This window comes from Pyrgilauda ruficollis, unplaced genomic scaffold (genome assembly GCF_017590135.1).
Source record: "Pyrgilauda ruficollis isolate IOZ18807 unplaced genomic scaffold, ASM1759013v1 scaffold6, whole genome shotgun sequence".
NCBI classification, from domain to species: domain Eukaryota; kingdom Metazoa; phylum Chordata; class Aves; order Passeriformes; family Passeridae; genus Pyrgilauda; species Pyrgilauda ruficollis.
Genome location: NW_024527710.1, coordinates 17,164,771 through 17,192,008, shown reverse-complemented (window position 1 = coordinate 17,192,008; position 27,238 = coordinate 17,164,771). Strand labels below are relative to the sequence as shown.

The following is a 27,238-nucleotide window of genomic DNA, read 5'->3' as shown; positions in this document are numbered from 1 at the left end:
CAGCCACAACTTCTCTAGGCATCCCAAATACTTGCAAGGACATAACAATTTCTTTTGGGGAACACAACTACAGCAAATTTATTTGCCAGGCAAGCCCACGTGGTTTGATGTGAATATCACAAGGGTGATCTGTGTGCCATAAGCAAATGAAGTCTTTTCCATAGCTCTTTGGGGATCACAGGATGTGGTACAGGGCTGAATGAGCAGCATATTGGTTCCTGGAGGCTGTTTCTTCTCCTGGACACAGAGGTTGTATCTACACTCCACAGTTTTTCCTGCCTGCATCCAGCTGGCTGGGATGTGTAGGGAAGCACTGGGTTTGGGGTGTGAAAGGGGATGCACAGTCAAGTTTCATGATAATCATGGCTTGATCCATAAAACCCTCCCAAATGGAGCTGCTTTGTTGGGTTGATATTTTATTCCTGCAGCACCCAGATTCTGGCAGAAGCATTCTGCCCCGTTCATGCTGCCAGCCAAAAGTGGAAGGCCACAGGCCTGGCAGGTGGATGGGGCAGGCTTCTGGCATTCCCAGACCATACAAGGCAGCTCTGTGAGCACAGCAGAAGCTTGCAGAGAATCTACAAAAAAGGATGTTGGCCCAAACGTGACATTCTATAGGACAGTAGTGATTCTGTACTGCCTTTCCAAAGGGGCTCCATCACATCAGCCCCTGCCCTGGCACTGCAGGCTCTGGACACAACACCAACTCTGTTTTCCTCCTTGCACAGGGCAGGAGCCTCTCCCTGCTCCTGTCTGGCTGCTCTTGGCAGCTGCAGGGCGTCCAGGAGGGCCTAATCCCACCCCTGTAGGGAAACCTTCATCCCCAGGGAGTCCCTTCCCCATCCAAACCACCATCCACCCTCCGAGGCACTACAGCCAGCCAGCAAAGCCCAGTGCCTCTCTTAAAAAACACACATAAAAGCTAAATCAGGTGGTGAGAGGCTGTAGGAAACCACATTCTTCTTGTTGTTCTTTTCCCCTCTTATAGTGACCTTTGAAAAGGAGCCCTTGGGCGGATCTGGCACGCAGCGTTCCGGGCTGACCTCCCGCCGTGGAATTTCACCTAGTAATTTCTGTGGCACACAGAAATCCTTGGAGGGGCTGGTCTGGCTTCAGAAGTAAATCTAAGTGCCTGTGGCTTGACAAATAAACAATCTGAAAGCGCTTAATGACTCACAACCTCGCCTAAGAATAGCTGAACTCTGCAAGATGGAAATTCAGCGCGGGGAACGCGGCCTCCGACGCTGCCCGAGCGGGGAGCTGGAGGACACAGTGGGAGATGATGGGCAGGGAGAGGCTGTGGCTGCATTCCTCATGTCCCCTCCCAGCTCCTGGCAAGCGGCATCTCAGAGGATTCTTGGATATTCGTGTGAATCAGGCACATTGGAGCGCTCCCCAAATTCACCTAATCCGCTTCTAAACAAATTACTGGGTTTTGTTTGTGCCGACAGCAAAGTTCTCCTTGTTTATCCCGGATTGTTTGAAAGCACCATTTATTCTCTGCAGTTAAAGAGGGGTGACACAAGTATTCCACATCTCTGTATACGTTTCCAAGCACCTACAGCTCATGGAAAAAACTCTTTTTCCTGCAGCTATTGAGCAAGTAGAACTTCAGTGACTGAAAAGGGGAAATGGGTTTGGCTGTTTCCTCAAGAATGGGGTTTTTGGTAGCTGGTGCTTTTCTGAGGCACACTTATAGAAATGTGTGCTGTGAGCTGCCACCACAGCTTCTTACCCCACACACACCTTTGAGCACTTTAATCTAACCCCAGGGAAAAAAGAACAAAAACAAGTTCAGCTGAATATCTGCAACCACAAGAGCTTCCTGTTGGTACCCAAAGTTCCTGCTGCAAAAAACCTCGTTGTTGTCATTAGGGCTCAGGGATCATCATGGCTTTGGGATGATGGTAATGGATAAGGTGCACAGTTCCAAGAGCAGCAGCAGAGGTGCTGTGTTTCCGAAGCCATGGCTGCATATCAAAGTTGGTTTGTTGATCAGGATCAAGAGAAGAAAATTATGTCAGAATCACTTCCACCAGCAAAAAAAAACAAAAAAAAAAAAAAAATCCCAGTACTGTGATCCCTCTCTTTTAGGCACTGCCAGAATGCCCCGAGCAGCAGGAGCAGGGGCTGTCCTGGGAAGCCTGAAGGATCCCACTCTTTCTTTCCCCTCAGTTCTCTGATCTGTTGTTAGACTCCTCAGGAAATGTGTTTCTCTCACTCAGCACCTGAGCCCCTCACACGGAAACGAGGGCAGAGCCCCGGTCACTCCTGAACTGGGTAATGGGATATTTTATTCCTCCCTGTTTACCAGGAGCCTGGGCACTGCCAGGAGGACTCTGGAATTGCTGGGTGGTTGGGCAGCAGCCAGAGCCCAGCCCTCAGATCTGCCCCTGTGACGTTCCCAGTCAGAGTTTAAAGGTCTTTGGGTTCCACTCGAGGGAAGGGGGGATCCCAGTGGGCCACATCCATCCCCACTGGATGCTGAGTTCCTGGCCCAGATGGAGACCATGTGCTGCCCCAGCATCCCTGGAGCTGCTGCTCTCCCACGCTCTGGAACAGCTGGAGCAGGGCTGGGATTTGCCCCTGTGTCTCAAAGACAAGGAAAATCAAAAGCTTTACCTAGTGCTGAAGGAATTATTTGGCATCGCTTAACTGATTTCTGCCTGTCCTCACTTGGCACAGCTGGACGAGCACATGGGATTGGGCACATGGGGAAGCTCCAAGCCTAAAACCCAAATTTCCTTTTCTTTGCACTTTCCATGTGATTGCATTGAGGAACAAGGGCCCGAAGTGAACCGGGCGGGGCTGAAGGGCCGAGCCAGAGAACAGCTGGTGCAAAAACATTTCAACTTCTGCATCCCGAGCCCATCCCCGCAGATTTCCCTTCCCACTGCTCTTGAACCGCATCTGTGCAAACAGGATGAGCTGCAAAAGTATAAATAAAGCGTTCAACCGAACGCAGCGGGCACGAGGGAAACTTTAAAAAACCCATCCCAAACAGCAGCGCTCCGGCCTCCCACAGCCGCCGCTCCCCCCGGCTGCCGCTGTCCCGCCCGCAGCCCCTTCGGGCCGCCCCCGGCCCCGCTGCCCGGGGGAGGGCACCGGGTCCCGCCCCGCCCCGGGCCCGCCCCGGCTCCCTCGCGGAGCGGAGAGCGGGAGCGCCGCGCTGGCTCTGCCCGCAGGTACGGCCGCGCCGGGCGGGCAGCTCCGCGCCCGGGGTTCTTTGGGTCGGGGTCGGTGCCCGGGGCGCTGTGGGGTGCTCCTGGGTCTGCTCCAGGACGGGGGGAGCGCTGGGGGATGCTCGGGGTGCGCTGGGAGTGCCTCGGAGGGTGCGCTGGAGGATGCTCAGAGGGATGTTTTGGAAGTGCTCAGGGATGCTCCAGGGTGCTCAAGGAGTGTGTGGGAGCGCTTTGGAGGGTGCTCCAAGGGGGTGCTCCTGGGTCTGCTCCAGGAGTGCTCCTGGGTCTGCTCCGAGGGTGCTCCTGGGTCTGCTCCAGGGATGTTCCGGGGGTGCTCGGGGGTGCTCCAAGGATGCTCCGGGGGTGCCCAGGGCTCTTGGCCCCTGGCGAGGCTGCCCGGGGGCAGCATCAGCCGTGGCTCACTCGGGTCGGGAATGTTTCCAGAGCACGCCTGGCTCCGGGATGGGGGCACTGAGCGTGGCTGGGCAGCTGGGAGAGGGCAGGAAAGCTCCGAGCCCTGCTGGGAGCCCCAGAGGTCACCGTGTGAGGGCTGGGAAGGGCCCCCAGGCCGTGGGCATTGCAGTGGAAGTCCCCAGAGCTGTGTTTAGCCTCAAAGCCGATCCATAAAACCCTGCCTAGCCTGGGCTCAGCCAAGCCCCAGCCCAGCCCCCGGCTGAGCGCGCTCTCCCCCCGCTGCCCGCAGCCTCTCCCCGTTTCCTTGCCGGCGTTCCAGCCGCCGGGACGGAGCAGCTCCTGGCACCGTGACCCATTCCTGCTCTGGCCGGGCTGTGCTCGGGTTCCCTGTGTCCCGGAGGAGCGGAGGGACGGGCAGCATCGCCTTTCCGAGCAGCCCAGCTCTGCCCGAGCGGCTTTCCTCAGCTCCCAGTGGGCAGATGCTGATTCCAGCCGGCCTGGGAGCTCGGGATGGGCTCCGGGAGAAACCAGGAGCAGGGAGCGCCCAGCTGCTGCAGGGGCTGAGCTCTGCACATCACTGAGCTCGCTGGAGAGGAGGCTGGGTGGTCCATGAGCAGGCAGAACGAGGGTTGGATAATGTCAGCTGGAAGTTCACCTGAGTTCAGGATGGAGGAAGCGGCGGTCGGGATGCTCTGGGTGTGATGTTCACCGTGCAGGGCTGGAAGTGGGTCTGGGCTCTTCAGGGATATCTCATTTTCCTGACAGCTCTGGGATGTGACACCAGCAGGAAGGGCTTCCCTTGTCCAGAGCCACCCCAGATATTAAATATTTCAGCTGTGTTGCCCAAATGAAATTGGTGAACACCCAAAAACATTGCTCATGTAGGGCAAGGGTAGCACCCACAGCAATGTGAAAAAAATCAGAATTTGCCTTTGGACGTGTTTTGCAGTCTTCCAGGTGGTTTGTGTTTGATTTTGGATGGGCTAAATGGGAAAAGCTGATCTCTTGAATGATACCTGAGATGGCAAAGGAGGAGGGGAAACCTGTAACCTCATGTTAATCACTGGTTATTTGTCGCTTTGGTTGTAATATTTAAAATATAAATATATCTGCTGAAATGACAACCTGATGAGCAGGGACCTGGCTGGGGAATCTGTGGTTGAGGAGGGATCAGTGAATGGATTCATTAAAACAGCCCTGGAGCTGGAAGATGAGGTGTCAGGGAGCCTGTTGCTGCTGTGGGCTCTGTCAGACTCCTGGTGCAGTTTCCTGGGAGCAGGAAAACCCTGGTCACATCCTGCTTCTCTCCAGAAAGTCCTATTGTGAGGCAGGCTTTGCCTCCCAGGTATCATCCCCCATGCAGTGCTGGGTCTGTCCCATTCCCACATATTTCTTTGCCATCAGGCAGGAATATGACATCGCTTCCCATCAGAGAGCCTCTGGCATGGGAACCTTTTGGGAGGGAGAGGTTTGCTCTCAAAGCATTCCTTGAATCAGGAGCGGTGTTGAGATCCTGGGACATGGCTGCTGGATGAACACAGGCTCATTCACCAGCTCGGTGCCAATTCAGGTCCCTCCCTTGGTGGTTTTACAGCTGCCAAATATTTTAAAAGTCGCATTTTCATCGCTGTGCGTTGCAGCCTAACTCATCAAATCTTGGGTCTTTTTAAGGAAGTTTTGGGAGCAGCCACATGAGCGTGGCCCCATTGATGAGGGAAAAAAAACCAATATGGAAAGTTACTGTATTTTCCTTTTGGTGGCCCACTTGACAGGGGTTCTGTGACTCTGCCTGGCTCCAGAGCAGTGGGATGCAGATTTTGGTCAATAAAACCCTGAGCCCAACTCCAGGGGTGTGAAGGAGCCCATGGCTCGGGGCAGAAATCCTCAGTGACAATGCCAGGGGAGAGCAGTGGGGAGTAACTGGCTGCAGGGAGCTCCTGCTTCTTTTAAACCTCAGGGGAATTCATGTTTTGGGAAGCCTCGAGTCCTGCCCATCCCAGGGTTTAAACAGCACATGAAAAAGAAGGTGGTGTCATTATTAAGAAAATACCAAATGTCCACCCAAGTGGACAATTTGATGGCGTCAGAAATGTGAAATATGGTGAAAAACCTACCCAGACACAGAGGTCTCCATCTTCAAAGTGAGAATATCCCAAATTCATCTTTGCAGCCGGTTCCTCTGCCCATCAGGGTTGAATGTGGTGTAAGTGAGAAAGCAGAAACTGCACCAGCAATATGTGGTGAAGGGCTGAGGCTTGGTCAAAAACCTGGAGGAAAATCCCCATTTCCTAAATGGGTGAGAGGTGGGAAGTGCTGCTCCAGGGCTCCCAGCTCCCGTTATCCACACAGAAATCACCAGCAGAGGAGGAAGGCGGCACATCCTCCCTCTCTGCAGCCCCAGTCAATGGGGAGAGTGGTTTCAGGTGTCCTGAAAAAGAAATGTTCCTGTGTGAAGAGGTTTTTGAACTTGTCAGGAGTGTGATCAATGCGACTCTCGTTGGCTGGGGTCAGAAATCGATGGGAAATGGCTCCGTGTCTCCGTGGGGGATTGCGGTGGCTGCCCAGGGAGGAGCAGAGAAATGCAGACAGTAGGGTTTTCCTAAAAGCACCGAAAATTTCCCACTTTGACCACGTGGGAGTTATTCAGTATCAGTGGCAGCAAAGCTTGGCTTGTCCAAGGTCAGGGAGGAAGAAACCAGCAGCTTGGAAGAGACCAAAAGCCATAGCAGGACCTCATTGTTTTCCCTCAAAACTTGTGGGATTGAGGCAAAGAGAGTAAACATTAGAAACGAGGCACCCCAGATTTCTGTCTGCCTTCTGACTATGGAGCACTTTTGTTTCAGGGCTTTGGGTGCTTTTTTGTGCTCACCTGGCTCTGGGAGAGAAGACTTTAGGGAAAACACCACAGTTTTCAAGGCACGGGATAAAATCACAAGAATCGACCAAGGCTTTTGTGAGTCTGTGGCTGGAATGAGCTGAAGGTCAGTCAGAAAAGAGGTTATCAGAGGAGGGGGTGAATGTGATCATTTTCCCCTCCTGGTAAGCCAGAAAAGAGGGAGAGAGTTTGGATATCTGATACCTCCAGGTCTGACCCGTCTCTAATGGAAATGCTGGCAGGAAGCTCATAACATTTATTAGACAGCAACGAGCAGCTTTAATAAAATCAGAATCCACACAGCTTTATTACAGACACTGGGAAGGAAAGGGGCCTGAAATGGCTGTTTAAGTACCCAGGGTTGCACACCCGGGGGTTGCTGAAAGAGATCCTCTCCTTTATGGAGCGGTGCCGGGATCATTATTCAGCTTCCTTGTGAAGCCTCTGGTTCAAACCCCGGGGAGGCCCCAGACGCCTCCAGGATGTTTTCCATGTGCACAGCCCCCAGCTCCAGCCCCAGCCGCTCCTCCTCTGCTGCTTTTTGTGCAGAGAGGGTGGGAGGCCAGCCTGGACCTCTCCATCATCAGCCACGAGCTGATGGGTTGCAGAGAGAGCTCGTCCCTCTCCAGCATTCCCAAATTGCTTCCAGCTCCCGGCTCTGCTCTGGAGATGCCCTGGGCAGGCAGCAGCCAAGGGAGGTTCCTCCTGGGGTGCAGTAAGGTGCTGTTGTCATCAGCCATGTGCTGAAACCATCCACTGGTCTCAGGATGAAGGCTCTTCCCATAAGTAACAGATTTTGCATCCTAAATCCAGTCCTGCTCTGCCTCAGCGCAGAGGGAAGCCTGCCCAGCACGTGTGGTGTGCCTGCAGGCTGGGATGGATCCAGCTTGGGAACGTTCCCTCCTGGGTGCTGTTGGCTTTGTAGCAGTGGCTCAGGCATTGTCTGGTCTCCCCACTTTGATTCTGGGTCTGCTCAGCTGCCTTCTGCCCCCTCAAGCTGCCGTTCCAAGGGATGCTCTGGGGCACAGGACCACTGGCAGTGGTGACTTTGTGATGCCAGACACACGTGGGAAGGTGGCTGGTGGCTCCCAGGATTCAGACCTCATCCAGCAGCAACCCTGTTTGCTCTCACCTTGGGAAACCTCATGACAGCTCCTTGCAGTGCAAACCAGGACTTTAAACTGCTTTTATTTAGCTAGGTATTTGTTTAATCCCACAAAGTTTTCAAACCTCTTTTTTTTTTCCTCCTGGAGGGAAACTCCTTCCCGCGGCTGTGCCAGCGGGCAGAGGATCACAGCAGAGATCCCACCCGTGTGCATGTCCCCAGCAGACTGGAAGTGGGTTATTTTTCTTCCTTTGCAGTGAAAACAGAATTAAAAAATCCCTACAACAAATATTCCCCGAGAGGCCATTTTTATTCCTGGTATGTCCATTTGCAGCCGGGTTGTTGTGCAATCCAGACCGCCCGGATGGAGCAGGTTTGGGTGTAACCCTTTGGGTGCCGAGGGCCAGCTCTGTCTGTGGGTCACCCTGAGGTGATCCTGCCTCTCTGCTCGGCTCTGAGAGGCACATCTGGAGTGCTGTGTCCAGCTCTGGGCTCCTCGGGACGAGAGGGACATGGAGCTCCTGGAGTGGAGGCTGTGGAGATGAGGAAGGGCCTGGAGGCACAGAGAGTTGGCCCTGCTCAGTCTCAAAAAGAGATGACTGAGAAGGGACCCCATCCATGGGTATCCAGAGGGAGTTGTCAGATGGACAAGCCAGGCCCTGCTCAGTGGTGCCCAGCAATGGCACAGGAGGAATGGGCAGAAAATGATGCCTGGGAATTTCCACCTGGACGTGGGGCAGAACTTCTTCCCTGGGCAGTGACCGAGCCTTGGGCAGATTGTCCAGAGAGGCTGTGGAGTCTCCCTCACTGGGGATATTCCAGACCTGTCTGGACATATTCCTGAGTAGGATGCTCTGGGGTGACCCTGCTGGAGCAGGGAGGTGTCCCTGGATGATCTCAGTTGTCCCGTCCCACCTGAACGGACCCGTGGTGGGGAAGTGAAGCCCAAAGCTGCCATCCCACAGGGATTCTCTGTGGGGAGGGGAGGGCAGCAGCCCTGCCAGCAGCCAGGGAGGCAGCAGTGGTGCCCGGGGGGGTGGAAGGGATGGCTCCTGAGCCACTTCAGAGCCGTCTGGTTCCTCTCAGCAGAGCAAACCCCCCGGCAGCTGCGGTGATGCCCCTGATGTGGAGCAGCAGCAGTTCCAGGCCATGACCTCAGCTCTCCTGCTTGGGGACAGTCTTGGTGAGCCCCTTCCCCACTTCCCACCCTGCACACCCCCCTTGGGGCAAAGCTATCAGAGGCTGGATGTAAATCCATCAAGCGCCAGCCCATAATTAATTAATTTGCGTGTTTTGACTCTTTCCCTTCGTAGCTCCCGATTAAAAGCTTATTTAAGGGGTCACAGACTTCTTCAGTTCCAGAGGGATTAAATGTGGGAACAACTGTAGGTCATATGTGGGTAATTGCAGTGAGGAAATGCTCCAAATTAAAGCTTCCTGCTAGGTCTGTCCAGTGGAAAAACCGAACAGTTCTTTCAGAACGACTTTAAAATCAGAGATATATACACGTATAGAAATATATGTATAGAAATATGTGCATTTTTCCCGTGGTGCTGCTTTGCCTGGAGAACACAAGCGGCAGAGTGTGCTCAGAAAAGACACACGAGCGTAGCTAAAGCAGAGGAATTCAGCAGAAAGCGAGCCAGCGTGCTCTGGAGTTGGTTTTGAACCTCAGGCTCAGCAGTTGCTTGTGAAAGCAGAAAGCCACGGCTGCCGAGCGTGGTGTGGGATGGAGCCGCGTGGGAAAGGGCCTTTGGGAAAGGCAGCCTTTGGGAAAGGCGGCGTTGAGATGATTTTTCATTCCTCGGGTAGGAAGTTTAACCCATCCGTGCCGCTGGCAGAGGGACAAACGCTGCTGGTTCTCTGTGCGTCCAGATACTGTGCTTCCTGCGAAGGCAGAGCTTGTCTGCTTTTCTTCAAAGCTCATGTGTTAAAGTCCCGTTTGGGGTTGCGGGGAGCTGGAGCAGCGCCAGCAGCTCTGCTCTCACACAGAGGCAAGATGTGCTTTTCCTCCCTAGCATGAGACTCGGGTCGTGCTGCTCCTTGGGCCATGGGAAAGCTGCTGGCACTGCCTGGTGAGAGCCCCCAGCAGAGCCCCCAGCTCCCAGGGGATGCCTTCGCTTCCCAGGATTTTCTTTCCCAGCCCTGGAAGAGTTTTGCAGCCCTGAACGCCTCTGCAAGCGTGAGGCTGTTGCAAGTTCAGTGCAGAGAGAGAGGGATTTGTCCCTGCTGCCAGCCTGGAGGGGCAGCAATCCAGGATGCCCGAGGGGAATGCCAATGCAGGAGTTCAGGACGGGCTTGGGACAGGCACTCTGCCCATCTCTGAGCCGCCCTGCCCAAAATCACAGAATCCCAGACTGGTTTGGGTTGGGAGGGACCTTCAGGCTCCTTCAGTCCCACCCCTGCCATTGGCAGGGACACTTCCCACTGTCCCAGGTTGCTCCAAGCCCCATCCAACCTGGCCTGGGACACTTCCAGGGATCCAGGGGCAGCCCCAGCTTCTCCGGGCAGCCTGTTCCAGTGTCTGCTCTGCCAGCTGACCCCTGCCTCGCCCGCTGCCAGCTGGAAGTTCGGATGGATAACCCCAGAGCCGAGGGCTGGAGATTTGTTACGGAGAGTGCCACTGTCCCCCCCGGGAATCCCGGGACACCGGGACACCCCCTGCCCGTGCCGCCCGTCCCGTCCGGCATCTCCCGGCGGGCTGCGGATGGATGGGCACGGGACAAGGGGCTGTGCCTGCTCCACACGTGGGAACGCGGCTCTGCCGGAGGATTTGGGGACACTGAGCCCTTCCGCAGCTTCCCGAGCCGCGGCAGCCGGCTGCGTTTCCTCGGGAGAGCGCTGGTGGAATTGCTAATGCTCCAGCCCGGAGGTGCAGCATGCGGAGGGCTGCAGCTGCAGCATCAGGTACAGCAGCAACGCCGCCGTTAATTATTGACTCTCTCTTCAATTATCAGCCCTGATAAGGCAGCACCCCCCTCGACAGCCCGGGCAACGCTTGGTGCTCTGTGTTTTCTGGGAAAAAGAACTATTCCGTGGAAAAGTAACTCGTTTTATGCACCGGGATTGAACTGTCCTCGCAAAGGTCATCCGAGAGCCGTGGGCTGCTCTGTTGGAAAATCAATCCCTCTTTTGTGCTTCTTGGTTTAAACTTGTATTTGCTTTCTGAGCAAGGTCACAGCTCAGCTGACCAAGTTTGTGACTGCTGGAGCAGGCTGGGCTCCAGCCACGCCGCGGTCGCTGCTCCGAGCCCTTCCCTGGGAGAAGATGCTTTGGAGGGAGGCAAGAGCTGCTGCTGCCCGGGGGGTTTGTGGGTGCCAGCCTGAGCAGGTAACCTGACAAAATGCTTTGCTAACCAGTTTTTCCTTCCATCACGAAGTGCTGGAGCCGCTGCTGCAGTGCAGGAGGGCAGACAGGCAGAGCTCAGATCATGTTGTGTTACAGCTGACAAGACTGTGCTAAATGCTGGTGGGTTATCGTGTTATTTGTAGGCTCAGGGTTAACTGTTTCCCAGTTAAAATTACTAGCAAGACACTCTGTGAGAATGGATTTTGTGGGTATTTGTGGTACGTGGTTGAGTTAATTTGTTATTTAAATGTTTGGGGATGTCATGGTGCTCTCCCTTCTGCTGGCTGGGGTGGATGGGGGAGCTGCTCACATTGCCTGGCAAGATGGAGTGAAAGAGGGGTTAAATGTGAGTGTAAAGAGCCAGTGCTTGAGTCCAGGCTGGTTAAAAAGACAGTACATTGTCCCTGCAAACGGGCTGCCCCCGGGAATAAAACCACTTCGCTCTGTTGCCTTCTCACATATTTGGCTTCTCCGTTTCCATTTCTCTATGTATTTATTCCTGCCTTGAGAAAAACTTTCTAATTCCAATCTGGATTAATCCTCCCTGTGCAGCAAAGGTAAGAATCAGCGATGCATGGGGAGAAAAAGAAATGTTCTTCAATTTCATTTAATAGAGAAAACTCAGCAAGTATAGAACCTGGCAGAGGGTCAGGCTAACAGGTTTTAGCAGGATGCAGAGGCACCTAAAACTGTTACCCTGCCTCAAATTATGGACTCTGGGTGTAGGGGTCTGCTACTTCTGGCAGATGACTTCATATTTTAATCTCATTTTTCTTAGGGACAGGCATGGGAGAGCAGCTGTGGGGTCCAAAGAGGCACATTTTTGGCTCTAAGCCATCTTCTCCATGCCTGAGCTGCCCCGGAGGGGACAGGAGAGCATCAGCAAGCTGGTTGGGAACATTCAGCATCCTTTTACGAGGCGATTTTGAAGTAGATTGGTCAAAGGAGAGTAGTCGTAGTATCAATTTGGGCTGCAGAGTTGGGACCCAGCCAGCTCATAAATGATCCAAATGTAATTATCTAGATATTAAAAACCATCCTCTTCACTGGCTTCCCCCCCCCGCAACTTTCTGAATAAATGACCTAGAAGAGTGGAGTGTAGCTGGTCAGGCTGGAATTGGCTGCAGTTGGAAAATTAAGGGAAAGAAACAACATTTGAGAAAGAGGTGGGTGTTTGTTTTGGCACGTGCTGTTCACTGGCAGGAGGAGACAGAAGGAGTTGTCCTCTGTAGAAGGAGTGTGGTTGATTGGAGAGCACTTGAGGAGCTTTCCAGGAGCTCACAGGGTGCTGGGTGGGCATCAACCAGGTGACCCTGCTGGAGCTTTGGAGAGCTTTGATGTTCTCCGTGGGCTGGGACCTTCCTGACTTCCCATCAAGGCTCTGCATTGACCATAAACATGCCCATGTGATTGACAAGTGATTGTTTCTATAAAAGGTTTTGATCTTCCAAAGTATTTGTTATAGAATCACAGAATGGCTTGGGTTGGAAGGGAACTTGAAGATCATCTCATTCCATGGGCAGGGACACCTTCCACCATCCCAGGCTGCTCAGAGCCCTGTCCAAGCTGGCCTTGGATGCTTCCAGGGATGTGGCAATGTCCTCTGGTAACAATACAGCAGGATTCGACTCCATTTTTTAGCTGGTCTTTGGTAAAGGTCAGCTGGAGCCCCTTCCTGGGGAGCTCTGGAGCTGTGGTCAGGAGCTAAAGCCCTCGCTGAGGCAAAGCTCTGCACGCAGAAAATGAGTTCAGACTCTGGTGTTTTGGTCCATGAGATGGGTGTGAGCTGGGGCTGGCTCAGCACAGGCTTTGCTCCGCTTGGTCCTGCCCTGAGAATATTGCATAGCTCAGGGATGCACTGGAGGAGCAGGGATGGACTTCCAAGCAGCTGTGGGGCCGCCTCTGGCCAGGAACCAAACTAGATACTGTAAGGAGAGTCATAAACAAACAACCTACTGTTCAGGAAACTCCCACGTCATCCTCTGCAGCAGAAATCAAAACCAGACCTTCTCTCTTGGAGCGTTGTTGTCCCTCTCACACAAGCCAGGGAGCCTCCTACTGTGATGTCCAGCTGCCCCAACCTCCTTCACCCTTCCCTGCTCCTCCCTGTGCCTTCCTGAAGGATCTGGAGCTGAGAAGTTTCACCCAGGACCTTTCTTGGTCGTTCCCAGCCTTCATTTCTCATGCTCCAGGAGGGTCTCGTCCGTGCCCACGTGATGGGAAGGAGCTGGAAATGTGTTACCATTTCTGGCAACACAGCCCAGAAATGATGTGAAGATCTCAGTTTTGGCTGTGGTAGATCTCCACCTGAAGTTGTTCCCCGAGCCAAAAGCAATTTGTCTGTGGTTCAGTGCAATTTGGTGAAGGTTCTTTTTAACAGTAGGGACGTGCTCTGAAGTAATGGCTGTCATTAGAATGAGAGTCAACATAAATTTTGAATCTTTGCTTGTTATGGGTTTAAAAAAAAAGGCAAACCAGTCATTTCTGTGTGTAGTTTGTATCCCTGTTGTCAGGGAGCTTTTATCACGTTGGATATCTCAGCTCACAGGAGTCAGTGGAGAGTCCCTGTGCCATCGATCCCAAGTCATCCCAAATGTCTGTCTGTCCTCGCTGGCAGTCAAACCCTCTGTGATGCAGGGGGTGTTTGACAAGGACCAGCTCCCTGGGATGTGTCTGTCAAGCACAAGTTGTTGCCTCTGGAAAAGGAGCTATTGGTTTTAGCAGCTTCAAAGCCCTTGGACACCACTGGGCTGCAGAAGATGGGAAGTGGGAGGGGGGTGGCCTTTGAAGGCTTGTAAGGTTTTAAGGAGAGATGAAGAGAGAAGTTCACATGGCTGAGTGTGTTATTTTATGAAATTAGAAGTATCCATTTCTTTTTTCAAGGGTGAAGCGACTCCTCAGCCCTTGTCAGAAGATGCTTAAGTGACAGCCCAGTTAGACCCCACCATGGAGAAGACAGAAGGTATGGAGCCTACAGAATGTTTTTTTGTTCATTTATTCCTTGAAAAAAAAAAACCCAACCAAGCCCTGGAGTAATTTCCTTACCAGAAATGCTGTAAATAACCTGTTCTGTAGATGTGGGGCCAAGAGGTGAATAATCCATCGTTCATTATCATGCTGATTTCTTAAAAACCACAGCAAAGCAGGTCCCAGCTCTAGATCAGCACATATTTGTCCTCCCATGCTCTGTGACAGATCCCTGCTCCCACCCTCCAGCTGTGCTCCTGTGCCCTGGGATGACCCCAGAGGTGTCTTCCCTCTGTCCTTCCTCTGACTTCCACCTGCTGCTTCCCACCCAGGCAGCACCTCAGCAACTCATTTGCTCAGAGCTGCAGAGCAGCCCAAACCACTGTGGTTCCAGGGACTTCCTGCAGAAAGGAAAGTGCAGAAATTTAACTGTTACCCCTCAAGGTGGAAATCTGGGGGCTGTGAATTTGTTTGCAGGCTGTGTTAAAGTGGGAGACTGGCGGAGAGCTGTTGTTTGCCTGTGCTGGCTGGGTGGGCAAACACAGTGACACCCATTTAGTGGTGATTTGCCTCAATTAGGAGCTGTGCTGGGAGCTGAGCCGGTCACCTTGGGATGTGTGTTCTGCATGGCTGCGGCTCTGAGCAGCAGCCTCTGCCCAGATCTGTCATTTTCAAGGAATAATTTGTGACCTGGTGGTTGCAGGTGAAGCGAGGCAATGATTTTCCTGCTCGGTGTGCACTGCTTATGCCACTGAAAAGTTCGAACCAAACCAAAAAAAACCAAAGCCTTGAAGAATGTCATTGTCACAGACTGATCCCACATTCTGTTATTGAGCTGGATTTATTATCCACCAGGCAGCTCTCTGTACCTACACAGACACGCAGCTCTGCCTGCAAAACCTGCTGTTTGCTTAATTGCCAATTAGAGCCATGATTTCAGGAAATTTTTGGCTTCCTCAGTGCAACAATTACCTGATGCACCAGATCAGAGCTTGGTGCGTGTCACTGTGTGTCTGCACAGCTTCACCACGATAATGAGCTGCAGCCCCTGCCTGCCCAAAACTGAGATGAAAAGAGAAAAAACATCTCCCCCCTGCTCTACACAATTTTTTTTTCAAAATTCGATAATTTCTTCTTTTTTTGGGGGGATGTTCCAGCAGATGGCCAGCCACCCAAACCCGACGGGGACAGGGAGCAGCCCCGCAGCCTCCCCTACTCCCTGGAGACACCCTACGGCTTCCACTTGGACCTGGACTTCCTGAAGTACGTGGACGACATCGAGAAAGGCAACACCATCAGGAGGGTCCACATCCACCGCAGAGCCAAGCAGCCCAAATTCAGCACCCTGCCCCGAAACTTCAGCCTGCCCGAGAGCGGCTCCCGCGGCTGCTCCAGCGCCGCTCCCAGCAAGAGCTGGACCTCCACCTGCTCCTTCCCGCAGCGAAAGGCATCCCTGGGGGAAGAGCCCCCCCGGGCCCTGCTGCCGGCCGAGGCAGCTCCCGAGGAGCCGAGCTACCGGAGGAAGGCGCTGCTGGCGGAGACGCGGCGGCAGGCGGAGCTGGGCCGGCCGCAGGACGCGCTGAGGGCGCGGCCGCAGCTGCTGCGGGCCTCCAGCATGCCCGAGGCGCTGCCCCCCGGCCACAGCCCCCCGGCGGGACCCCCGCCGCTCCGGAGCCCTCCGCAGCACGGCCACGGCTCCGAAAGCGCCTCCCTTCCCGGCTCGGACAGCAGCGGCCTAACCCCGCCGCGGGAGATGGAGCCCCGCGGGGCTGTGCCCCTGCAGGCCCCCTGGCAGAGCCAGCAGCTGCAGGTGGTGATGGAGAGCCGCGGTGAGGAGGGCGATGCCGCCGATGGCTCCGACGTGGCCAGGGGTGAGGCAGCGGCGCCGGCTGCCCTCCGGCTGGCAGAGGAGAACGGGAACCCTGCGGAAAGGGGGCTAAGTGTGAGTGAGGTGGATCTGAAGGTGCTGAAGGAAGGTGAGGAGAGGAACGTCCGCGCTGGAGGGGACGAGGAGAGCGGTGTTCCGCAGGCTCCTGACCACGGAGAGCCCGGCGGGGTCACGGCGCTGAAGCAGCAGGTCGCTGACCTGGAGGAGCAGCTGGCCAAGAAGAAAGAGGAGCTCGAGCAGGTCAGGGCAGTGCTGGAGCAGCAGGATCATGAGATCCAGGAGAAGGAGAAAAGCATTAAGCTGCTGGCCAGCTCCAGAGCTCAGCTGGAAGAGCAGCTGTGGCAGGAGAAGTGCAGAGAGGCTGAGCTGCGGAGGCGGCGGGGCAGCGGGGCCTTGCAGCGCCTGGACGCTGCGGTGAACACCGAGCTCTCCCAGGTGACAGCGCTCAGGCAGGCCCAGGACAAAGGCATCAACGTCAACATCCCACTCTCCACCAGATCCATCGGCTGCGGCTCCCACCGGGAAGAGAACAGCAGCGCGCAGGCCGTGGGGGCGTGCAGGGAGCCGGGGCCGGCAGCTGCTCGAGCACGGGGACGTTCTGGTGAGGCCAGCATGGAGGCTGGGCCTGCTGCTCCGGGCTTCACCCGGCTGCAGATCCACGAGCACCCCGGCGACGACAACCAGAACCACCAGGACTCCCTCGGCCCAAACGCAGCCCAAAGCAAGGCGGGCTTTGGAGAAGATAACCCTCGGGAAGGGCTGCAAGAAGAAGGTGCCCCTGGCCACGAGGACCTGCCGGCTGTTGACCCCATTGGCCAATATGTAAAAAAGATCCAGGAGCTCCTGCAGGAGCAGTGGCTGTGCTTGGAGCACGGGTACCCCGAGCTGGCCAGCGCTATCAAACAGCCGGCCTCCAAGCTCAGCTCCATCCAGAACCAGTTAGTTAATTCCCTAAACTCCCTGCTCTCTGCCTACTCCTCGCAAGGGCCCGTGGATAAGGAGAATTCCAACACGCACTATCAACAGTTGGGTAAATAATATTGGCATAGGCTTCGATGTGTCCGGGCCAAATCTTTTCCCATTTATTCCAGCGTGGAGCAGGGGGGGATGTGGTGGAACAGTTGTTGTCAGTCAGATCAGGAATGGTCTCGACAAAGCATGATGAGAAAGGCAAATGTCTGCACGGCACAAGTTATGGATCTGACATCAAACAAAATGATGTAGGAGCTCGTAAAGCAGTGGCTCATTTATATGCAGGATCAGCTTCCAAAAGCTGCCACACTGGTGGCTGTTCCATCAAATAAACATTCTTTTTATTTGGATTGGACATCTCAGTTTGCAAGAATATGAGGCTGGTGCTCATCTGGGGTAAATGAAGTTTGGAGTTCTCCAGAACCCAAACCAGTCAAACTAACTGAGCGACCAGGCTGGGAAAAGACCTGTCCCCACTCACAGACCTTCATCTAAAATAATTTTAGTTTATATGAAGATGGGAATCCAATGCCTGTTCTCTGGGGGAGGGAGGGGACTTGCAAATAGATAAGTGACTTATTCCTTAATATATATACACTATTCAAATTCCAATGGAAAAACTCATCCATGTAGTATTATAGCAGATTTATGTAGGAATTTTCCAGTACATTGCTAGTGGGGAAAAAAAACCCCAAAAACCAAAACAGTATTACAAAAGTAACATCTACTTATATTCATAGGACAAATACATAATTCCCAGTCACTTCCTTTATATTCCCAGTCACCTGGAGATGTTTGAGACCTTATTAAAGGTGGCAGGGCAGGTTCAGGTTGTGGCCAGCTGCATCTGTAATTTTGCAAGACATCAAAAGACTCTCATAAGGTGAAGTAAGATGCTTACAATTATGATTTGTAGCTTGTTGCTAGAGGTTGGGAATAATTATTGCTAATTATGGCACATCTGCTTAATTAATCTATTATTTTGTATTTATGAAATAAGATGCTTACAATTATGATTGCTAGAGGTAGAGGTTGGGAATAATTATTGCTAATTATGGCACATCTGCTTAATTAATCTATTATTTTGTATTTTGGTAGAAAACTCTCCAACCACAAGTCTTAAATCCATCATGAAAAAGAAAGGTTATGGTTTCCATGCAGGAGGCAATGGGACCAAAAAGAATCTCCAGTTTGTTGGGGTAAATGGTGGGTAAGCATCCATTCAGAAGACAAAAACTGCCTTTTAACGTGGAATGTCCTCTGTATGGCTGGAGAAGTCATTCTTTCTCCCCCTCTTTTCCCCTCCTGATTAAAAGGCCAGTTGAAGTAGAGCCTCTTTTCTCCCTTCTTTAACCCAGCACTGATAACCCGTGAGTAACCCCGTTAAGGAAGGGCCGTGGTGTGCTCAGAGCAGCGGGGACACGCTGGGGACTGACACCCTGCACACCCTTCTCCTGGGGCTTCATCCAAAACCCAGCTGGGGATATCCCATGGGAAGATTCCCTGGGAAGATTCCCACTGACCTTGGTGGATTTTGGAGGAGGCCAGCACTGCCTGGGTGAGCACGCTGCCACTAACCTGCCCCCACGCTCCAGCAAAGCCAGCAGCACTTGGTTCAGGGCCTGGGAAAAGACTTTTTTGGTAGATGAGGAATTACCTTGGGGTGAAGGAAACTTTGGGTTGTGCTCCCCTTTCCAGGTGTGTCCAGTGTCCAACACTCCTCGGCCTGTGAGCTGGGCAGAGGCAGCACCTCCTGCTGGGGTGAATGTGTGCTGGCATGAAGAGTGCAGGACACGTGTCACTGTCCCTGGGCTGGGCAGACAGCTGTGTGTGCCAGCCTGGGTGCTGCTTTCTGCTCACATCCTGCTCCCCTGACTTCCCACTTGCTGGGTTCTGCCAAGTGGGTACAACTTGTAGGGACTGGAGGAGTCTTGGTTACTTTGAGGAAAGTTCTGGGGTCCATCAGAGCGAACGTTCTGTTTTGTGGAAGACATTATTAATATTAATGCTTTTAGACAACCAGAGGAGAGATCTCCATCAGGGCTGCTGGAATGGTGGATTCAGCCCAAAAGACTTCAGCCCAAAAGCCGTGCAGACACAGCTTTTGTCTCGTGCTCCTCGAGGCTGCCGATGCCACCAGTCCCTCCTTGCCACGGGGGCCGTGCTGCTGTCACCCTGCCACCGTGCCAGCAGCTCCCAGCAGGGAGGCAGCTCCTGCCCAGGCTGTGTGTGATGGACATCCCTCCAAAACCCTGAAGTAACCTTGCCTGCTGCTCATTAACTGCTTCTGTCACACTCCTGCTGCTTAAGGAGCCAAACAAAGACTAACCCCGACTTCGGCTGTGGCTCAGACCTTTTAACTTGCTGCTTGTCACTCTGGGCTTCACCCAAGGCCCATTGGGGGCAATGAGCCTTGGTCAGGCCCCGTGGCTGCGCCTGGGGAAGGAGGGAGTAACCTCTGGTGTCCTCAAATAGCTACGAGACAACGTCAAGTGAAGAAGACACCAGCTGTGAGGACAGCGCGTCGGACGGCGACACCGAGACCGAGGCCGAGGGCAGAGCCGGGGACGCGGAGCCCGAGCAGGCTGGAAGGGAAAGCAGAGGGGCTTCCTCAGGGGAGAGGCGTGAGGATGATGATGATGATGAGCAGGAGGCATCAGCAGGAGCAGCACCCTGCTCTCAGCACCAGGCTCACAGGTAACCAGGACACGGGTGGTGGCCGAGCTGTGGTGGCCACAGGATGTGGCACTGCAGGGCTGGCTCGGGGCTTCTTCTGGTGGAACAGCAGTGGTGACCTCTGCAGGAAAGGGAAAAGGCTTTAAAGAGCTACATATTTTCTGAGTTACTACAGAATCTAATGGGGATTGATTCAAGCCCTACACTGAGTCATGTCTGGTGAGTTAGCTCATTTCTCCCCTCTCATGGAAAGTTTTTTGGTAAAGTTCTTTGCAGGTTCAGGAATAAGATTTTTTTTTCCCCCACCGTAAGGATTTTTGTAATAGGTGAAATCAACCACATAAATCTGTGGCTCTGGGCTTAAAACTCTGCTGAAGTGCTTAGCTTTGTACCTAACATTTGTGTCAAGTCAATGGGACAACTTGTGTCCAATAATTTAAACACTTAAATGTGTTGAACATATTCCAACCTAATCTGACTGTGTTCTCCTGCTTGGTTCAGTATCTCCTGCAAGTCCATGGTGGATTTACAAAAGTCTTTTCCCTTTAGATGCAAACCCTCTGAAGATTTCCTTGCTGCCTGCCAGCTCCTCAGTGAACACCTCCCAGAAATCAGGAGCAGAAGCAACAAGCATCTGGTACAGATATTTCCCAGTCCCGTTTCAGACACGGTTCATGCTCTCTGTTCACTTTAATGGATGAGATTATCCCTGTGGCACATTGCAGGCTGTGCTCTGGACAGCTTTGTGAGGAGGGGGGGTGAGGTGACATCTGAGTCAGTTCTACAGCAGCCAAAAAGAAAGGAAGGGGGTGGGAGGGGGGGGAAAGGAAGATGAAGGCTTTGTCTGGTTACTCATCCAAGTTACCACAGGAAATTCCTTTCCCCCTCAAGCTGTAGCAGCAATCACAAACCCACAAGCTGAGTGCTGGCTGGGTGGGGCCAGGAGCTGGGGCAGCCACTCCTCTGCAGGGACAGTGACAGTGACAGTGACCCGTTGGTGTTTGCAGCAGCACGTCCTCGGCTCCGTCTCCCAGGAGTGGTTCCAGGTGTCCAGCCACAAGGCTTCCAGGCCGGAGGTGGTGGCAGCGTACCTGGAGGCGCTGGGGGACATCCAGCCCCAGCTCCTGGAGACCGTGGTGAACCTGCCTGACAGGAATGGCAACACAGCTCTCCACTACAGCGTGTCCCACTCCAACTTCCAGGTTGCAAAGCTCCTGCTGGACACGGGTAGGAACGGCCACTCTGCTCAGCCAGGGCTCCTGCTGGGCAGGGGGTGGCAGTGGCTCTTGCCATGGGGTTGTGGTCCCATGAGGGGTGGCTGCACAGGGAATGGGGGGACATGGCAAACCCTGAAGGAGGTGCAGGGTCCTCCCAGGAGCTAAAGGAGGTGGGACAGAGGTGGGGCCACCTACCTGCAAGAGCCACCTACCTGCAAGGGCCCCCTTCAGGAGACACACATGAAGGCAAGGTCCATCCAGGGGGAAAAAAGGGCTCCAAGATCCATCCAAAGTACCAGGATAGGGCTGAGGTCCATCCAGGAGACCTGGCTGACCTCAAGACCAACATCCTCCCCCATAGCTCGGCTCTGGGCCCATGGATGTAGTTGGGGGTCCCAGCTGGGGCTCCTCAGGGACATGAAGGCTCATTAGTGCCCTCACACATCTTGGGGCCTTTGCAGCCTGACTTTGGGATGGCTCAGGGTTGCTGGATCCAAAGGGATGTCCCTCATGGCCCCATGCGTTGGCTCCCCAGCTTCTTGCAGCAGCCAAAGCCACATCATGGCTTGGGGCAGGAGGATCAGATCCCTGAGAGCGTAAGAAACGCCCAGCACTGCAGAAAAACTCCCATGTTAAACTATTGAACTTTCAGCTTGTGTTGCAATGAAAGAACAAAAATCTCAGCTGAGCTTGTACAGGGCAAAAATGTGCTCGTGCTCCGAGAGAACAGAGGCACTTTGGCCTTTTCTCATGGGCTGGACAATCCATGAAATGTTTGGGAAATGGCAGATTATCATACACATCTATAACCCGATTGTTGCCGCAGAGGCGCGGGGAGGGAAGGGTTTGAGCCAGCTGCTTCCTCAGGGCGAGGCTGGACCCGAGCCCTCACCCTCAGACACTCATTCCTCGTGGAGGAGCTGGAAATGGGCTCTTTGAAGTGAAAAATGAGTGAAACCGGGCCAGGATGTTTTCCAAACCCGTTGGGTGATGGGTGTCTCTCTGCTGCTCCCTTGCCACGGGAGCCAAAGCAAACAGCCCACAGCTCCAACCAGCATGTGCTTGAGGCATTAATTATCCCCCTTTAATTTCTATGTGTTGTGGTCTTCAAAGTTAATTGAGTTGACCTCAACAGTTGTAATTAACTGTAGCACCAGGGGCTGTTTAATGCTGTGAGCCCGGATATTCAAAACAGATAAATCCCCGTCCTGTATCATTATGGAATCACTCCTTTTCCTGGAAATATAAGATGCCACACGTTGTATGACTCCCTCTTTCCTTTCTGTTCCCTCTGGGTGATCCACCACGGGCTGGATCCATCCCCTGCAGGCAAGTGCTGCCTGGACCTGCAGAACCGTGCTGGCTACACGGCCGTGATGCTGACGCCGCTGGCGGCCCCCGAAACCCGCCAGGACATGGAGGTGGTGATGAGGCTGCTGAAGGAGGGGGATGTCAACCTGAGAGCTGCCCAGGTGTGTGACAGGAGTCAGCTGGGGCAGTAATTTGGGTTCTTTGTCTTCTGTGGCAGCGCCAGGCTGGGGCTTGGCAGCAGGTACGGGGTTGGAGCTGCTGCTTCCCAAACGTTCCCAAAGAAACCTCAGCTGAGTTGCAGTGTGGCCAGCCAGCAGCTCCCTGGGAAGGGGTGTGACAGCTGGGGCAAATGGAGAAACTAAAAAAAGGCTGGAAATTTTGCAAACAGGTTTTTCTGAGGTAAAAATCAGAAGTGCTGCCAGGAAGGAGCGGCGAGGGCTGAACCCCAGGGCGTGGGAGCGCCAGGTTTGCTGGTGGGCTTCATCAGAGTCACACATTTTGGTTTGGGGATGAGAGTGCCCTCACCCATCTCTGCTCCCAAACTGCTGTGAAAGTTAGTCCAGATGTGAATAAACTGCCCAGGAGGATTTGGGGAACCCACATTTGGGGGCAGCTGGGCAGTTTGGCCATGCTGGTGCAAGGACCTTCCACAAGTGAACAGGTGCCTCTCACAACACCCGCTGAGGAGCCCCAGGGTGATTTGATAATAACATGCAACAGGATGCAGTATTAATGTGATTTATTATCATATATGAACCATGCAATAATAATAGGCAATGTTGTGTTTGTGGTTATGGGATGTGGGTTAGTGGTGGGCTTGGCAGTGCTGGGTTAATGGTTGGAATTGGTGGTCTTAGCTTTGCCAATCTAAATGATTCAATTATTCTATGTATGTAGTAATGATAATAATAATAATATATTAATAATGGTAATTACACATTATACAACTATTAGTATAATTATATTATTATATTATAATATTATACTATTATATATACAATAATATTATATATTATTATATACACACACCATTATATAAAAATAATAATTATTATATATTATACTATTATTATATTACTGAAAATATTATCAGATCATTAATATATAACATATAACATATATAGTATATAACATATAACATATGATATATAATATATGTTATATAATATAGTATATATTATTATATATTATATATTACTATTACTATTACTATTACTATTATTCCTACTGCTCCCCCCGGCAGTGCGGGCGGGCAGGGCAGGGGGCGGCGCTGGGCAGGGGATGCTCAGCCCGAGCTGTGCCCCTGCAGGGCGGCCAGACCGCGCTGATGCTGGGGGTCAGCCACGACAGGGACGACATGGTGCGGGCCCTGCTGGCCTGCCAGGCCGATGTCAACCTGCAGGACGAGGAGGGCAGCACGGCGCTGATGGTGGCCTGTCGCCAGGGCAACGCCGACATCGTCCGGCTGCTGCTGGCGCAGCCCGGCTGCCTGGTGACACTGACGGACAAGGTGGGGCTCGCAGCACCGCTGGGCTGGGGCAGCGGCACGCTCCGCCGGGATCCCGTGTGCCCGGCAGCAATCCCCCGGGGCTGGGCTTGGAGGGAAGAAGTGCTGATTTCAGTGCGTTTTCTGAACCAAACCCCCTGGGTTTGGTGCTGGATGGGGTGGCTGTGACAGCCATAGGCCGGGCAGGAGCATTGGTGTCATCCTAAAAAATCCCAGGTGAAATCCTGGGCACGTGGAGTTAGCGGAGCTTCAGCTCCAAGAAATGAGCAGCAATTAACTCCTGAGAATGGAGCCTCTCCATGGGGATGGGAGCGGGTGGAAATTCCTCCTGCCGGGCCACAGGGCTGCGCTTGGAATTACAGGACTATTTTCTAATTAAACTGTAATTTTATCTGAGGCGTGCAGGAGGGCACCGGGGCCGGGCAGAGGCACAGCTGGGCCGAGTTTGGCGTGGTTGAGGCCCAGATGGGGTTTGGGATGGTGACTCACTGTAAGGCAGGGAGGAATGGAGGGAGGGAGGGAAGCTTTGGGGACGGGGCAGGGATTCACTCTGACACCTCTGTGTCCTGCAGGGCGGCAACTCGGCGCTGTCGCTGGCCCACGGGGACATCGCGGCGCTCCTGCGAGCCCACATCGAGCTCAGCCCGTCCCTCCCGGTGTGACCTGCCCCGGGCAGCTGGAGCCAACATTCCTGCCTGGCAGCGCCGCTGGGGCAGGGCCCTGCAGCGGGCTCACAGGGCAGGAGCATCCCTGTGCCTAATTCTCCTCACTCGTCCCACTCCCAGCCCTGATCTGTGCCACAAACAACTCCAGACTCTCCTCTCTGCTCCTCCCGGGGTGGATTTGGCAGGTGAGCACCCGAAATAACTGAGAGAAGCACATTAGAGCAGCAATACTTAGTGTTTTGTAACCTGAGGTTATGGGTGTCCTTTTAATCGACTACTTAACTGTATCTCATTTAACTTGTAAGTTTGTGTCCTAATATTTATTATCAGCTCTTCTGTAAGTAGTGGCAGGCAGCGATTGCTCAGTGTATGTAACAACAAACACAAGCTGGATGGATTATGGAAAGCATAAAATCCTATTTATGTTTGCTTATGCGGGTCTGATGTAAGAATTAAAAATTAATGCTCTAGGAAAATATTTGAGTGTGCCAGACCCAAACACGCAGACATTGTTTTGCCTGGGCTTGGAATTACCATATGGCTGTTATTTTTCCCTAATTAAGTTTGAGCTAACGGGGAAGTGCAGCCCATTGACAGGCTCTGCATCGTGGTGGGGTGGGGCAGGGCATTCCAAGCACGGGGAGATCCCAGCAGATTCCCATCCCAGGGTGTGGTGATGTTGTCCAAGAGCTCTGTGGAGTGGCTTTGCCTTTTGGAGGAGCAGTGTTTGCTCCTTGCTTTGCCTCTGCTCAATTTTAATATTCCCAAACTCCTCCTGTAAAGCCAAGCCATGATTTAGGAGCTGGAACTGGGTCTCCCCCACCATGGAGCACCCACAGGGTCCAGCATCACCTCAAATCTGGGTTTTTTCTTAAATCCCTCTGCTGACAGAGGCCCCAGCATCCTTGTTCTGCTGCATCAGGACCCAGTGGGTGCTCTCCCTTGGCTTTGGTGGAGCACACCCAGATCTCCCTGATTAGCTAATTATTCTTTTTTTTTTTTGTAAGCAGAAGTAAATTCTGGACCACTCTGGTTGTTGTTCAGTCAGTTCACATCCTGACAAAATGTTTCTTGAGCTGCCTTGTGCCCCCATCCTTGCAGGGAGGGGAGAACAGCCCTGACCTCTGTTTTCCATGGAAATCTGCCATCTGCTCAATTTTCTTTCCTTTCTTCATATTTTCAGTCCAGAGCATTCACTATCTCAAACTCCTATCTGCCTTTTTTTTTTTTTTTTTTTTTAAATCTGTAACCCAAAATGCCTCCTTTATGTACAAATAAAATGAATTAAACCTTTCCCTGTGTGTGTTCCTGTCCCCATGGCTGTGGCTTTTCTGGGGTGACTTCCCACACCTGCACAGCACCAAACCAGCCATTTTTGAGGTTTTTCTTCAGATCAGTGACACCCCCCACATCCCCAGAGGGCTCCCTGCACGGATATGACAAGGTAGGATATTTTTTGCAGGAATTCCCCCAGTTTGTTTACAAAAGCCAGCACGGGCCCAGCTGCAAACACAAAGAGCCATAACACAATTTTTTGACAGTTTGCACTGAGTTTTTTTCCCTGACAGCTCTGGACCCACACTTGCAGAGAGGAATTTTCCTGCTGCTTCCCTGAGGAAGGTGGAAGTTCCAGCTTCAGCAGAATGTGAGAGATTTTCTGCTAATCATCAGGGTGGCTTTGGGAAGTGCCTCCTCCTCCTCGATTTGGGGCCAGGGAGGTTCTTTTTGGGGCGTGCTGCAGCTCTGCAGGGAGGCACCACAGAGTTGGCTGCCTCCCCCTGGCCCCTCCAATGCCCCTTTCCCTCCTGTTCCCATCCCTGCAGCCCAGGCTGCTTAATGCATCCCCAGGATGTTGATTTTCATTCCTGTGCCTCATAATTCCTCTCTGCCCTTCAAATCATCTCCCCAGGGAGGAGCAGCTCCCCCAGGATGAGCCCCTGGAGCAGCTCCTCTGCTCATGTGGACCCTGAGGGATCAACGATTGATTGATGGGCATCTCCCAGAGCCCAAAATTCCTGCTGTCAAAGCACCAGACTGCACAGAAAACCATCTGTGGGATCTCAGTGCCACAAAGAGCCAGAGCCAGCCTTAATTTATATATTCCAATATCACTGTAGAGATCAAACTAAATATAGGCAAGGAGAAACACACCCCCAGTGCGAGCACTGCGCAGGACAAATGGAGACAATTAAGTCACAGCAAGGAAAGGAATTAATCTAATGATCTTCACAGGCTCAGCATCCAGCAGCCCATCAGCTCTGAGGGGAAAGAATGATGAGGAGCTCGGCTGAACACGATTTTTCCACTCTCCTTATGGGCATTTCCAGTGTGTCCCTTTCTTTTGCTGGAAGGAGAGGAGAGGGGACTCTGAGGGTCTCATCTGGAGCACCTCAGAGCTCAGGCAAAACCACTTTGCTCAGCCTTGACAGGGTGAGAGGGCTGAGCATGGAGAAGGCTTCAGAGAGACCTCAGAGCTCCTTCCAGTGCCTAAAGGGGCTCCAGGAGAGCTGGAGAGGGACTGGGGACAAGGGACAGGACACAGGGAATGGCTTCCCACTGCCAGAGGGCAGGGATGGATCAGAGATCAGGGATAAATTCTCTGGGAGGGTGGGCAGGCCCTGGCACAGGGTGCCCAGAGCAGCTGTGGCTGCCCTGGAAGTGTCCCAGGCCAGGCTGGAACAACCTGGGACAGTGGAAAGTGTCCCTGCCATGGCAGGGGGATGGAACTGGATGATCTTTTAAGGTCTCTTCCAGCCCAAACCATTCCAGGATCCATCCAAAGAGAAACATCTCCTCTTGAGGTGGTTATCAGCCAGAACCTGCCCCATGAGCAGCATGGGCAGTGCCAGTGCAGCAGCTCTCAGCAGAATTTAATGTTCTTAGAAGAAACAAAACTCTCAGCTGCAGAGGCAGATTTCTTTCTGCAGGGGCAGATTATTGACTGCTGCTCTGCTCTGGGGTCTGTGGGGCCAAGCTGGGCCCTGTCCTGAACCCACAGCTCGGTGTGGAAGGGCCAACTTGCCCTGGTTTTGCCAGGATGGAATGCATTTATCAGCAGGAGCGAGACAGGCCGTGATTTCCTTTTCTAGAAGCCTCCTGTCACTGTGCCCA

The 27,238-nt window shown here is 53.1% G+C and overlaps 1 protein-coding gene across 6 annotated transcripts; it reads left to right on the top strand.

The window, feature by feature from the left end:
- Positions 1-3,120: 3,120 nt before the first annotated feature.
- KANK4 (KN motif and ankyrin repeat domains 4) lies at positions 3,121-25,355 on the top strand. 6 transcript variants are annotated; one of them, XM_041483454.1, is made up of 10 exons: positions 3,121-3,185; positions 13,808-13,886; positions 15,052-16,809; positions 17,850-17,961; positions 19,227-19,448; positions 19,977-20,064; positions 20,435-20,654; positions 21,974-22,116; positions 23,265-23,465; positions 24,035-25,355. In XM_041483454.1, the coding sequence occupies exons 2-10, from the start codon at positions 13,871-13,873 to the stop codon at positions 24,122-24,124; spliced, it is 2,850 nt and encodes a 949-aa protein (XP_041339388.1). In that variant the 5' UTR covers positions 3,121-3,185; positions 13,808-13,870; the 3' UTR covers positions 24,125-25,355. The 6 variants fall into 6 exon arrangements, with proteins under 6 accessions (XP_041339388.1, XP_041339390.1, XP_041339385.1 ...); XM_041483456.1 differs by having other exon boundaries at positions 3,131-3,185; positions 15,049-16,809; positions 20,438-20,654; XM_041483451.1 differs by having other exon boundaries at positions 3,132-3,185; positions 15,049-16,809.
- The last annotated feature ends 1,883 nt before the right edge of the window (positions 25,356-27,238 follow it).